The 14,483-nt window shown below is 40.3% G+C and overlaps 1 protein-coding gene across 6 annotated transcripts in view; it reads right to left on the reverse strand.

Moving 5' to 3' along the window:
• Positions 1-156: 156 nt before the first annotated feature.
• Positions 157-14,483, reverse strand: part of pde1cb (phosphodiesterase 1C, calmodulin-dependent b) — a 110,237-nt gene continuing 95,910 nt past the window's right edge. For all 6 annotated transcript variants that reach the window (XM_044134064.1, XM_044134065.1, XM_044134067.1 and 3 more), the window contains 5 exons: positions 13,517-13,637; positions 2,816-2,991; positions 1,780-2,013; positions 1,441-1,503; positions 157-1,200 (listed from right to left, as the gene is read on the reverse strand). In XM_044134064.1, the coding sequence (XP_043989999.1) occupies positions 1,184-1,200; positions 1,441-1,503; positions 1,780-2,013; positions 2,816-2,991; positions 13,517-13,637 (611 nt within the window). In that variant the 3' untranslated portion in view covers positions 157-1,183. The remainder of the gene's footprint in view (positions 1,201-1,440; positions 1,504-1,779; positions 2,014-2,815; positions 2,992-13,516; positions 13,638-14,483) is intronic.

Genomic DNA, 14,483 nt, shown 5'->3' on the forward strand with positions numbered 1-14,483 from the left:
AAAACTGCTCTGCAGAATAAAAGCAAAAATGAACGCAGAAAAAATATTTAGCAACAATGTTGAGCTCTTGCTACAGCTTCAAAACACATCAGAAGGCATCAAGTAAACACACAGTGACAATATTAGACACAAATAGTGCATAAATTGTACAGGAAATTAATGCAAAACAAATATATTTTCAAAAAGATGAACAAAAACATTGTATTTACAAAAAAAAAAACTTGAATGCATCTGCGCGTGTGATATGTTAAAATTGCAAAAAGCTGCTTTCTAATTTTTGGACTTTTATTTTTTTCACAAATATCTTACATTTTATCTCAAAAATATTTCCCTCACTGGACGGCTGATGGATTTATGTTCCATATTCAACCATTAATAAACATTTAATATATATACAGAAAAGAAAAACATAGAAAAAAAATAAAACCATTTGCACCTGGCTGTTAAGAATACAAATGCATTTAAATTGCAAAAAAGTTAAAAGAAAGTAAACACACAAAATATTTTATTTTTGTGGCATTAGCAACCATAAGGAGCACTCAAAGGAAGATTGTTTTCTAAGTTAGGCTAGATTTATTTAAGGAGTACTTGGTAATAAAACAGTAGTGCTGAAGACCTGTGGCAAGAATCTCAAATTACTGTACAGACATATAATCTACATGCAGTATAGGCGTTGTACAAGTCCCTCTAGATATGCATCTATTCTGCATATGTGGTAGTAAGTCGCAACAAATATCTTAACTCCCATCTCCCAACAAATGAATCTAATATAGATGTATCCAGAATGCGGAAGTGGGATTTTTAAAACAGCTACAAGAGTTGAGTTAAAAAATTGCAATAAAAAAGGAAAATAAAATAATGCTGCCCAAACTACCACAAAAACAAACTAGTTTGCCAGTGGTGACACTGTTATAGCCACTGGATGGAAATAAACCTCTTCATTAGATTTTTTTTTTTATTATTATAAAAACAAAGCAGAAAAGAAGGAATAATGCACCTTACTGTTTATAAATGGTAAAAACATTATACATGTGGTAGAAGCTGTCGAAATGCAAAGAGATAAACAAAAAAGGAAGCAAAGGTGTCAGTATTTCAGTCGTCTGTTGAGGGCAGCAGAGTCCAACTTCAACCTTTAAACAGCAACACGGCAGAATCAGTGTAGCCATGATGCTCTTCTGCTCCGTTATTCCATCACTGCCTCTGTTTGGATGCAACAGGATACATACTTTAGAAATTTTGAAAACAAGTTTTACCAAAGGCATCATTTGTATATCAATCATTGTGACGGCTCCCTATTTTGTGGTCTAGATATTTTACTTTTTATCTCGTTCATGCCTTCAGGGACATAAACATCTGTTTTTCTTTGAATGTTTCATTAGATCTTTATGACAGCCACTTTGGCATTCTGTCAATAATTCATAATTGTCACTTTAAACCCACCACTTATTCCTTTGTTCTTGTTTTCTTCACCATCAGGAGATTCACCCGCCTCTGACAACTCACCTGAAAATCCAAAATACCAGTTTTACTTCTTACACTGACATATATATAAATATATATATGTAAAATGCAAGACTCCCAGAACGATCAAAAGGAAATGCTTCAAATGTTGTTAATTGTGGTTCTTTAAAGAAGGTTAAAGCTTCACAAAAATGGGAGTTTGGAAAATTGCCATGAAATCTGAGACCTGTGCATCTTTTAACACAAGCCTACTTTGTATGTCTGATCACCATGTCAAAGTTCTGTCACCAGTGGAATTAGAAAGTTCAGCTGACGTACCGTTCTGCAGCAGGGAACTCTGGTCTGATGTGTTCCCACGGGGGTTTGCCTGCTTTGGTTCCCCTGTGTTTCCATCTGGTGATCTGCTGACCTCTGCTGATTCTGGCACCTTGCTGTCTGATTTGTTTTCCTTCTGTTCAAGGTATCCAGACTCTGTCTGGACCTCCTGCGGTTCCATAGCTTCCTCCTGCTGAGCTTGCTCTTCTGCTTCCTTTTTAGCTCTCTCTTCTGCTTCTGGAGTCACAAAAGAGATTAAGGTTGTTTGGCAAGGTGGAGCCTCTATCAATCAGCTACTATTGACTTAATTTAAGTGGTTTGTTCTGGTTCAGGCTCCATACAAAGCAAGATCTTAAAATCTTCTGTAGTTAAAACAACTATTTACACTTTTGACCACTTGAGGGCAGCCAAAACTTGCTTTCAAGAGATGGTTACTGTTTAACACTCAAAAAGGAGAACAGGGCCTCTTTTGGCTCATATTTACATTTAACCAGCAGAAAAAGCTTTGCGAATGAGAGGTGTAACATTTTCAACAACCAAGATGTCCAGTTCTTCCACATTAAACACGTAAGAGTACTAAGACTTATATGACTCAGAACGTAGATTCTATATACAATAATTTCATTTGAGTTGGCCTGATCAGCTTAGCAAACCTTTGCATCTTAGCCCATATCTTAGCTTCAGATAGACTTCAGAATGTTTCACTGATTTACTCCTTTCAGTCCATTATCACAGCCTTTTCACTTTGTTCTAAGTGCCAACAAACAAAACAGTGCCAAACACCTTACAACGTTCACTAGAGTATCTGCCAACTTAGTTTGTTTACACTACCTGCTGCACAAACAAACCAAAGTGAGAAATAATGGCCTGCCCGGGAGAGAGGTAAACATCAGAGTAAAACTAAATGAAACTTTGCTTCAAGCTAAAAGCAGTTCATCTTTATATTCCACTATCTAAACATTGCCGCTATAAGAAATGCTGCGGTCTTTATAGCTTTATGTTTTGCTGCAGATGATGGTCTGGGAAGGTTAAACTGTACCTTTGGTAGCCTGGGCTTTCCATCTTTCCCTGTTCTGATAAACATCCTCATTCCACAAGGCTTTGAAGTTTTTAGTGTCCACCGTCAGAAGGGAGCTTTGGCCAGACGAGCTGCTGTCAGATCCCATGCTCTTCACACTGTGCCTCTTGGTTTCATCTGAGCTAATACTGTTTAGACTGAAAAGAAAAGAAATATACAATAGATGAACAGCAAAACTCCAAGAAGACAAGTTGACAGCACTGTAAACTAATAGCATACCACTTGTATCCTTTAAGTTAAGTTGCTAATAATGTATAATATTTCCTATTTTTGTTGGTACTGAATCTATAAAACTTATACTGATGTTAATATTTTCACAAATAACTTGAAGGCAATAAATGTGAAAACGGATAAAGTACAATAAAAAAACACAAGTGGTAAAAGGTGTATGTAGTTCTGTCACGATAAACAATAAATCAATTAATTGTATGATAAATTAAAACTATCAACGTCATTTTAATTATCAGCTTTATCGTCTCTTCCGGCCTGTCAAGAAAATCCGAGATCATCCCACTTCCCCATGCTGGAGATTTTAGTTTAACAGTAAAAATAAATAAAGTTATCTTTAAAATTAATCACTCAAGTAAAATCTAGACCCAACATTAGACTTAAATGTCAATAAAATCAATTTGGTTGTGTGTGTTGTTTCTGTCTCCTACAAACTTTGCTTTAATTCTACTTTTTTCTATCTAATCATAAGAAATCATAGTCAAGACAGAGAGAGTCATGAAACAGGAAAAGCAGGTTTCCTGGAAAAAGAGGAAGTAAGTTTCCAGCCTGCAGATTTATAAAAATAGTTCAGACTATTACTTAGCATGAAAGTTTAAAGAAAGAAATCTAAAATATTGTGAGTAATTGGATAAGATTCAAAGTAAAATACTTATATTAATATTGGTTTACTTGTAATAATACTTACACTTACACTTACATTAGTGGGAACTCTTACAAGTAAAACAAGTAACTGTAACTTTGATATCAAATAATAAGAATCATGAATTATTCTTGGTTTCTTTACAGAAAACATTTGTAATAACTCACATTAAGATTATACTAAGAGTAACTGATAAATTATGGTTATCATAACATTATAAAAGAATGATAAATCAGAGAAGTAAAAGAAGTTATAAATGTGATTTTTACTCTGAACTTGAAATGTTATAAATGTGATTTTTACTCTGAACTTGAAATGGTGTCAAAGGTGTAACTGCAATTAAAGATCACTGATGTGTTGGAGGTAGATTGTAGGTGAAAGGTTAAGGGAGAAAGAGGAACTAACAGGAGAGCAGAGATGGTCAACACCTTATTTGGAAACAGGTTGTTGAGCAAAAAGTGGGGTGTGGGGCGACTTTAGCAACTCTCGGTGCGAAGATGTGAGTTTGGAGGATGCAGTTGCTCCTTTTCTCGGAAAAGGAGTCGTGTCCCTACGTGCCTGGGTCAAAGTGACCCAGGTCACAAGTGTCACAGGTGCATTATTTCGCAACCTTCAACAGTAACCAGGGCGAAGGCCTGAGCTAAGAGTTGGGGCCTGGTTGCGCAGTCATGAGGATGTGCTTACAGATGTTCTTTTTCTATAAAAATGCCTAGGAGACTGCTACAGCTTTGTGTGTTGATTAATAGTGATTGCTTAATGTGTAATCTCTGTATTTTAGTATGTTTTCTGTAACGATGAACCAAAATCAAATAATCTAATGTAATGAATTGATGTTTTATATAAAACAAACTTTATTGATTAAAGTTAATTATATGGATAAAAAGTATAGAATCAAAGAAAGAGAAGGAAGGCTGAGGTGGGTGCAAACTGCAAATGTCAGAACATGAGAGTGGGTTTAGTTGTGCAACTGCCAGGTCACAAGTATGCCTGCCACTTGAGAAAGTTTCCAATAGTCGCAGGTGTCAAAAGCACGTTATCTACTTAACAGGGTCAATATGACCCAAGTCACGAATGTCACCAGAGTGGTGTGCAATCTCCCACAACGGTTGGGGCCTGAGTGTAGAAAAGGCGCAAGCAGCACCCCTGCTCTCTCTCTCTCTATCTGGGGTACATGCCCACAAGTGCAGAAAAGTATAAAACATGAGACCGTGGTGATACGGTGTTCTTCGTCGCCGGCGCTGAGACTCTACACAAGTGTGGTAAGAAGACCAGCAGAGGACTACGCCCTGGAACCAAGAAAAGCGCCTCACAAGGAGGACAACGGAGCTCCTCACGCCGGACCAAAGGGCGAGATCCACCGACCCAATCTCTTGGTTCCTCATTGGATTTCCACACTCTGCACTCAACTCCACGATCTCAAAATACATCGCAACAGACTTGGGGAACTGAACAAAAGTCACAGGATCGACTAAGGGCTGTTCGGCTGGATGAAGCAGACAGTTCATTTTGTTTCGTTCCAAAGAGGATTTATGATTCAAAGTCAAAGACTCTGACCAAGGACTACAAGGACTCCTGTTGCCAAGATCCGATACCATCGATGGGTATGAGTTGTGCCACACCCCAAAGCCTTATTTGATAGATAGATGACAGTGTAGGGAGGTTGTTAGGTAAAGGTTGAATTGATCTAAACTATATTGATTTTCTTTGTATGGTAGTCTCAAGTAAATTCTGTATGCCTGTCATTTTCCCTGCTAAAGCTTGCTTAATAAATTCATATATTTTAAAAATTCTGATTAGGTTGTGGACATTGAAATTAATTGAGTCATTTGAATTAAAGTGCTTCTATTTATAGTAAAATCAGTATTCATGATTCTAGTAATGTGGTGGCTTCAGACTTTCCTTTGGTGAGAGAAAAATAATGACCCTGTGATTATCTTAGTCTTAGTCACTAAAAATTATCTAGCCGTTACCAAGTGCACGTTACAATTTTAGAAAGGGAACTACCGTTAACAGAAGTGGTTATTGGAACTATGCGGCTGTGAGGGCTACTCGGTTGATTGTTCCTTAACTGGGAAGGGTCATAACTTCTGGAAGAAGGTAGTCAGAGCTAGACGAATCCCTTTCGCCACCAGTTTAAATAGATTATCTCTTATAGATCTTGTTCAGGGTAAGACCCGGGTCTTAGAGATTTTCCGGACCTGTTAGACAGAGAACTGGTTCAGTAGTCAATGACCCGAGTTGTGAGGAGGCGGGGCTGGCTATTGCATGATAACAAACATGGCGTCCTAGGTGGGCCCAAGTCCAAGCAGATAGGAGGGCCCCAAGTGCTAAATCGTAAAACAGATGTGTGATTCTGAATAGCTCACTTAGTGGCTAGCTCTTGGGAGAGGAGCTAGTGGTGACTGGCAGGGCCGTCAGTCACAACCCTTGCAGTAACTGTATAGCATACAGGTGAGGGAAAGCTTCTACTGAGGATACCTGACCAGATCCAGACAGTGAAGCCAGTAGCCAACCCGGTCTAGACCCATCCCTGCTCGATAACGTTAAGAGAGGCTTTGGGGGATAGACAACTCGAAGACAAAGAACAAGAATGGATACTAAAAAAGAAGATGGATACGCGAGAGCTGAATCGAAGCAAGGAATTCCACAAGAAAGTGGCTCCGGCCACGAAGAAGAGGAACAAAGTGGAGGAGGGGAGCAGTCTAAGCTCTCCAGGTCCCAACTACAGAGAACTCCAATGAAGTTGCTGCTGCTCGGTGATGGATTCGGCACCAGGACAGAGCCAAATCAGCGCATGTTCTTCAATCATCACTACTTCTACAAGAAGGAGAAGAAAGAGCGGGAACCAGCATCAGCTCCAGCTGCGAAGGAGGAGGAATCTGACGTCGCTGAGGCTCCATCCCGTTTCCCGAGCAGGACAGGGACCCCCGGCGGAGAGCTGGGGACATCGGACATGGACCTCATCGACCTGACCGCCGTCGAGGAAGAAGGACCGTCTCGACCGGGTCCGTCACCAGCCCAGGAAAGTCCTCGACCGACACGTCTGGAGGAAGCGGAAGGAGCACCCCAGCGGAAGGTTGAGGAGGAGGGGATGGAGACGGCTGCGATCGACTGGTTGTCGCGGAGAGCCCAGCTGTCCGAGTTTCGCCCGACGCTTCACAGCACGGAGAGGAAACCATCGGCACCGCCACGACATCGGGATGAGAGCAGCTCCGACGACGCAGGGGACAACACGGACGAGGAGCATCAACGAGCGCACACGCATGAGGGAGCTCATTGGCGTGGGAATGAAGAAGTGGGACAGAACTCCCAAAGGTCGGGAGGTCCCAGAAGAGTGGACTGTTATGTCCACCAGCGGAAGATTGTCTTTGTCGATACCGAGAAGTGGGACAGTACTCCCAAAGGTTGGGAGGTCCCAGAAGAGTACGTGGACGAGGTTGTGCGCAGTGTGCATGAGGCCCTAGGACATGCAGGCGTGCGATCTACCCGTAGGGAGCTGGAGGAGCAAGAGCTTTGGATCCCAGTGAAAAAGGTCCAACGCGTGCTGAGGGACTGCGAAGTGTGTGGTCAATACAACGCAGGTCGCCGAGGGCAGCGGTTGGAGGGATTGACCATCAAGAGCACAGTCCCCTGGGGCTCAGTCTGCATGGATGTTGCGGGCCCCATGGGGAAAACAGGAAAAAGAGGTGAGAAATACCTCTTGGTTCTGATGGACTCAGTAACAGTGACAGCTGCTAGAAGAGCAGGTCTTCCCCTGCAGAGGAACTCCGTTCACGTCACAGAAAGCAGGGAGGCGAAGACACTTCTCCTTTTTGCCCAGAGAAGGAAAAAGGGAAGTTGCAGCTCAAAGTGTCATTGGAAACAGGGCAGAGAGTCAAGATCGGCCTACAGCCACGGTGATGAAGCTGAGGTTCAACGCCCAAGATTTTGTAAAGTAAGTACTGAACTGCAACACAGTACTACAGATGAAGAAAGGGATCCAAGGAGTCGAGCAGCTCACTCCAGTTCCTAACTAAAGAGAAACAGAAGCCGGTGAAATGGCCAGTGAATCATGTAATACTCCACCCTATCTCGGACTGGCCACCGTGGGGGGGGTGGTTGTAATTAGAAGAACAACTTCAAGGCTTTGGACTGGGAGGGCCGTGAAGAAATTGGACTATGCTAAAGAAGAACTCCTGTCACAAACTGATGGATTAAACTGGAAAAGGGGCTGAAGTCGTGAGGAAGAAGTGGCGTCATAGGAAATCACTAAGATCAACCCTGTAACAAAGCATTGAAGTCAGACCCAACACCTAGAAGGATCTGGCAACTGTTTCGTCCTGATATCTAGAGCACCTGTCCTGGATATTCAGCACTGTAAGCTTTGCAGTTTTTATTAAAATTGGACAATTCCTGATGCCTCCGACAACTCCAGTACCCCTTAAAGACCACAGCTACGGAAAAGGATCACGATTACGAGGAAAGCGTCATGCTGCTTATTTTTTTGCTTTGCTCTGCTGAATGTTCGAGATTTTTTTTTTTTTTTTTTTGAGGCCTTCTTCCTTCCCACATCCTGAAGAAACGACAGTTCATCCAGCGAAGGTTCCTGTGAAAGAATCAGAGCGATCCAAGTTCTCTTCGACATTCATCACCTAATGGGGAAATTAAAACTCAAGGAGGGGTGTCAAGAGAGGTGGAGTTTTGATGACTACACTGAGCCCTTTGTGACAACTGAGGATGAAGAATCTGCAACGTCACATCCCAGAAGAACCTCTGCTCTTTCCAGACGATGACGACGCAGAACTGCAGGAGGGTGATGGACTCCCAGCATGGGAAAGGTCTGACCTCGTGGAGGGGGTGTCAAGAAAATCCGAGATCATCCCACTTCCCCATGCTGGAGATTTTAGTTTAACAGTAAAAATAAATAAAGTTATCTTTAAAATTAATTACTCAAGTAAAATCTAGACCCAACATTAGACTTAAATGTCAATAAAATCAATTTGGTTGTGTGTTGTTTCTGTCTCCTGCAAACTTTGCTTTAATTCTACTTTTTTCTATTTAATCATAAGAAATCATAGTCAAGACAGAGAGTCATGAAACAGGAAAAGCAGTTTCCTGGAAAAAGGAAGTAAGTTTCCAGCCTGCAGATTTATAAAAATAGTTCAGACTATTACTTAGCATGAAAGTTTAAAGAAAGAAATCTAAAATATTGTGAGTAATTGGATAAGATTCAAAGTAAAATACTTATATTAATATTGGTTTACTTGTAATAATACTTACACTTACACTTACATTAGTGGGAACTCTTACAGGTAAAACAAGTAACTGTAACTTTGATATCAAATAATAAGAATCATGAATTATTCTTGGTTTCTTTACAGAAAACATTTGTAATAACTCACATTAAGATTATACTAAGAGTAACTGATAAATTATGGTTATCATAACATTATAAAAGAATGATAAATCAGAGAAGTAAAAGAAGTTATAAATGTGATTTTTACTCTGAACTTGAAATGTTATAAATGTGATTTTTACTCTGAACTTGAAATGGTGTCAAAGGTGTAACTGCAATTAAAGATCACTGATGTGTTGGAGGTAGATTGTAGGTGAAAGGTTAAGGGAGAAAGAGGAACTAACAGGAGAGCAGAGATGGCCAACGCCTTATTTGGAAACAGGTTGTTGAGCAAAAGTGGGGTGTGGGGGCGACTTTAGCAACTCTCGGTGCGAAGATGTGAGTTTGGAGGATGCAGTTGCTCCTTTTCTCGGAAAAGGAGTCAGTGTCCCTACGTGCCTGGGTCAAAGTGACCCAGGTCACAAGTGTCACAGGTGCATTATTTCGCAACCTTCAACAGTAACCAGGGCGAAGGCCTGAGCTAAGAGTTGGGGCCTGGTTGCGCAGTCATGAGGATGTGCTTACAGATGTTCTTTTTCTATAAAAATGCCTAGGAGACTGCTACAGCTTTGTGTGTTGATTAATAGTGATTGCTTAATGTGTAATCTCTGTATTTTAGTATGTTTTCTGTAACGATGAACCAAAATCAAATAATCTAATGTAATGAATTGATGTTTTATATAAAACAAACTTTATTGATTAAAGTTAATTATATGGATAAAAGTATAGAATCAAAGAAAGAGAAGGAAGGCTGAGGTGGGTGCAAACTGCAAATGTCAGAACATGAGAGTGGGTTTAGTTGTGCAACTGCCAGGTCACAAGTATGCCTGCCACTTGAGAAAGTTTCCAATAGTCGCAGGTGTCAAAAGCACGTTATCTACAGGGTCAATATGACCCAAGTCACGAATGTCACCAGAGTGGTGTGCAATCTCCCACAACGGTTGGGGCCTGAGTGTAGAGGCGGGCAAACGCAAGCAGCACCCCTGCTCTCTCTCTCTCTATCTGGGGTACATGCCCACAAGTGCAGAAAAGTATAAAACATGAGACCGAGGTGATACGGTGTTCTTCGTCAGCGCTGAGACTCTACACAAGTGTGGTAAGAAGACCAGCAGAGGACTACGCCCTGGAACCAAGAAAAGCGCCTCACAAGGAGGACAACGGAGCTCCTCACGCCGGACCAAAGGGCGAGATCCACCGACCCAATCTCTTGGTTCCTCATTGGATTTCCACACTCTGCACTCAACTCCACGATCTCAAAATACATCGCAACAGACTTGGGGAACTGATCAAAAGTCACAGGATCGACTAAGGGCTGTTCGCTGGATGAAGCAGACAGTTCATTTTGTTTCGGTTCCAAAGAGGATTTATGATTCAAAGTCAAAGACTCTGACCAAGGACTACAAGGACTCCTGTTGCCAAGATCCGATACCATCGATGGGTATGAGTTGTGCCACACCCCAAAGCCTTATTTGATAGATAGATGACAGTGTAGGGAGGTTGTTAGGTAAAGGTTGAATTGATCTAAACTATATTGATTTTCTTTGTATGGTAGTCTCAAGTAAATTCTGTATGCCTGTCATTTTCCTGCTAAAGCTTGCTTAATAAATTCATATATTTTAAAAATTCTGATTAGGTTGTGGACATTGAAATTAATTGAGTCATTTGAATTAAAGTGCTTCTATTTATAGTAAAATCAGTATTCATGATTCTAGTAATGTGGTGGCTTCAGACTTTCCTTTGGTGAGAGAAAAATAATGACCCTGTGATTATCTTAGTCTTAGTCACTAAAAATTATCTAGCCGTTACCAAGTGCACGTTACAATTTTAGAAAGGGAACTACCGTTAACAGAAGTGGTTATTGGAACTATGCGGCTGTGAGGGCTACTCGGTTGATTGTTCCTTAACTGGGAAGGGTCATAACTTCTGGAAGAAGGTAGTCAGAGCTAGACGAATCCCTTTCGCCACCAGTTTAAATAGATTATCTCTTATAGATCTTGTTCAGGGTAAGACCCGGGTCTTAGAGATTTTCCGGACCTGTTAGACAGAGAACTGGTTCAGTAGTCAGCCCGAGGAGTTGTGAGGAGAGGGCGGGGCTGGCTATTGCGCAGTAACAAACAGGCCTTTTTCTCTTTCTCTTGATGACACTTTCCTCATTTCCTTAGTGTACTGCCCAGCGCACACTACACGATCTTAGAGCTGTTGGCCGATTGTCGGCCCATTTTAAAAACCAGAGAGATCACACATTAGCCGACAGAAATTCTCGGTATAACGGTTCGATCGGGTTCGATCATGGTGTCCAACAAGGGGCACAAAATAATGGCTACAAGTTCAGTTAACTAATTTTAAAACCAGGCATTAATCAATTCTTTACTACAATCTACCTGCAATGCATGTGGCTCTAGTGTCAGCGTAACGTCCTGACTGAATGAAAATCATCATAACCTATTTATGTCACGTTAACGAAGAACAGCTGAAAAGTTACCAGGTTCATCAATTGCATAGCAATTTCGCCCCAACTCCTCCCCTCGTCATTTCTATATTCTTTGCATGAAATGTTTTATAAACATTAATGTTGTTTCCACATATTATCTCCAATGTCCACTGGATTTCGGGTTGCGCCTTGTCGGCTGTTTGGGATTCCCCTCTGTAATTTCCCCTCAGAAAGCACGAGAAGAATCCACGCTTCCTGATTGGTTACCTGTCACATTCAACAGGCTGCGATCTACCGTAACACACCACACACTATAGGATGATTGGTTACGAAATTACAAGCGACATTCTTAGAACGACCAAAGTTCTGAGATTGTCATAAGGGGAAAATGTATGGGTGAACTAACGTGTAGTGTGAACTATTGCATCAGGTAGTCGGATGTGCCCATCTTCTCTATTTAAATCTAATGATTAGTGAAGGGCAATATGGTACACAGGCTTCATAATCTGCACTCTTTTGGTTGAATGCAGTATTTATTTCCACTTTGGTGTTTCTATTCAAGTACATTTTTGCTAATGGAGACTAAGAATCCATTTTATTTTTTGTTTTTGGTTGTTTTGTTTATTTTATCAGTTCCAGTGTTGTGTTCTTTTGAAAATAAAGAGTATCTATCTTTGGCAGGAAATCGCATGCATTATTACGTCACTTCCATTAAATCAGTGTAAAAAGGTCTTCAAACAATATTATCGTTTATCGCAATAATTTTTGAGACAATTAATTGCTGAGCAAAATTTCTTGTCGGGACAAGCCTAGGTGGATGAGCCCTTTTGTTTTTCCTTTGTCCTGTCTGTGCTGGTCTAAGTAGCTTTCAATAGTGACATAAATGTGTTTTCTTGGTTTTGTATTTTAAATAAATTTGAAAAAATCTCTAAAAAAATGTTTAATCTTGTCATAATGAGGTATTTGTGTGCAAAAGTTTGAGGAAATAGATACATTTAATACAATTTGGAATAAGGCTGTAACATAACAAAATGAGGGAAAAGTGAAATTCTGTGAATACTTTCTGGACGGATCTAATGTAGATAAACAAAGGAAGACTGAAAGAGCAGATATAGTTACAGACTACTGAGGCAGAGTTAAATGCTATCAATAAACTGCATGGGGAAAGCTGTAAACACCCAGGTGTCTATAAGCACAGATGCACTATGTAAGTTTTACACTGCTTCAACTGGAGCCTCACTGAGTAATGGCAATGATGGCTGCAGAAGAGAAAGGCTGGGTTCAAATTTATGTTCAGTTCCAAGCATGGCTGCAGAGCCAGACAGTTAAAGGACTGGTTTATTATCCAATAAAAGTGCTTTCCAAGATGGAAAGTTCCTTTAAACAATCCTTTTCAGTGCAGCTCACTTTTTAAAAACACAATATTAAGGGAACTGTGCCTTACTTATGTGTCACCTCTCAGCCTTGCACGTAGCTGATATAGAAGGAGACTGGAGAAAAAGTACCGAGCCAACAAATTAAACCAGGGGAGAGAAAATCACTTCCTTTTGTATCTCCTCAGGCAAATGTGTAAGCCAGGCCAGCTTGAAGGCTCATTCATGATCATGGCTGATGAGCAGAGCTTGACTACCGTCTCTAAAATGCCAATTTCAAGGTGTGTGGCTCTGCAAGATGAAAGGTGGAGACATTTCCATGCACAGAAATGGATTACTCATGGGAGACTCATCTGCTGTTCTCAGTACTTCCATTAGACATGCTGTTGTTGCAGAGGAGCTGTAGCGGTTCAGTCATGCAATTTAGCGAGCTGTTGCTCAGAAAGATTTGAGAGGTGAAGGCTCGAAAACAAGAACTTTTTTTTTTACCGTTGATTAAATAGCCTGGAAGATTAAAATCTATTCCCATTTATACACATCGCCCTCTGCTTTGCTGTACAACCAAGAAAGCATCAAACAAACATTTTCACCAGAAATTTCTCTCATAACTTACCTTGAGCGTCTAAAGGTAGAAAGACCAGAGTGGGAGGCCTCCTCGATGAGCGGGGTGACAATGCGCTCCATCATGTCAGTCAGCACAGTGAAGGTGGGAACCACGATAAAGTCTATGAACCCTGGTGACAAACATTTCAGGAAGAATTATTGTCAGAATGACTGTGACAAGAAAGAAAACAAATGCAAAACAATTAATGGGGAAGAGTTAAAACCACAACAAATACCTTCAATATTGTATCTAAATTGAAAATAATGTTATAAACTTACTAGAGTGCATTATTTCATAAGTATGCATGTTCTCTTGGTGTTGTGGTTGTTTAGTTGCAGAAGTCCCTCTTACAGTTGGTGACAGATAATACAGTATAGATGAAGCTTATGGTGAATCCTTGGTGAAGTTTAATGTAATTTTGTCCTTTTGTGATTGATAATAATTCATTAGTGCATGACATCACACTCTGTCCCTCTCTGACCAAATTCTCAAAACGGCATGATGATAATATGTAAAATAGATGTTTGCACGTGATTTTTGTCCAAATCAACAAAGTAAAAAATGTAAATGGAATAAGCACTTCAAAACATTTCTATGTTTTCTATGTCAGTTAAGACAGAGGTCATCTGTCTCAATCAAAGTACTCTGGAAAATCTGCTCTTTCAGTCACACATGCAGCAAGAATGTCAGATATAAAAAACTTAATTACAGTTTTGTTTTCAGAATCCTTCATTGTTTTCTCTTTACAAAGATAGAATGATGTGGGTCTCTTTACCATGATTGGCCACAAACCTTTGACAAATTTTCAACCAGTTTTCTTGTACATTTCCTTTATTCGCCAAAAATAGGGCTGCAACTAATGATTGTTTTAGTTCTCTGTTATTCTATTGATTTTTATGATGTTTAATTAATTTTGTTTAATTAAACCAATGTTATTATCATTCTAACAGGATTTGAACAGGTGAACCAAGACTGT

The sequence above is a fragment of the Gambusia affinis genome, linkage group LG12 (assembly GCF_019740435.1).
Source record: "Gambusia affinis linkage group LG12, SWU_Gaff_1.0, whole genome shotgun sequence".
Classification (NCBI taxonomy): domain Eukaryota; kingdom Metazoa; phylum Chordata; class Actinopteri; order Cyprinodontiformes; family Poeciliidae; genus Gambusia; species Gambusia affinis.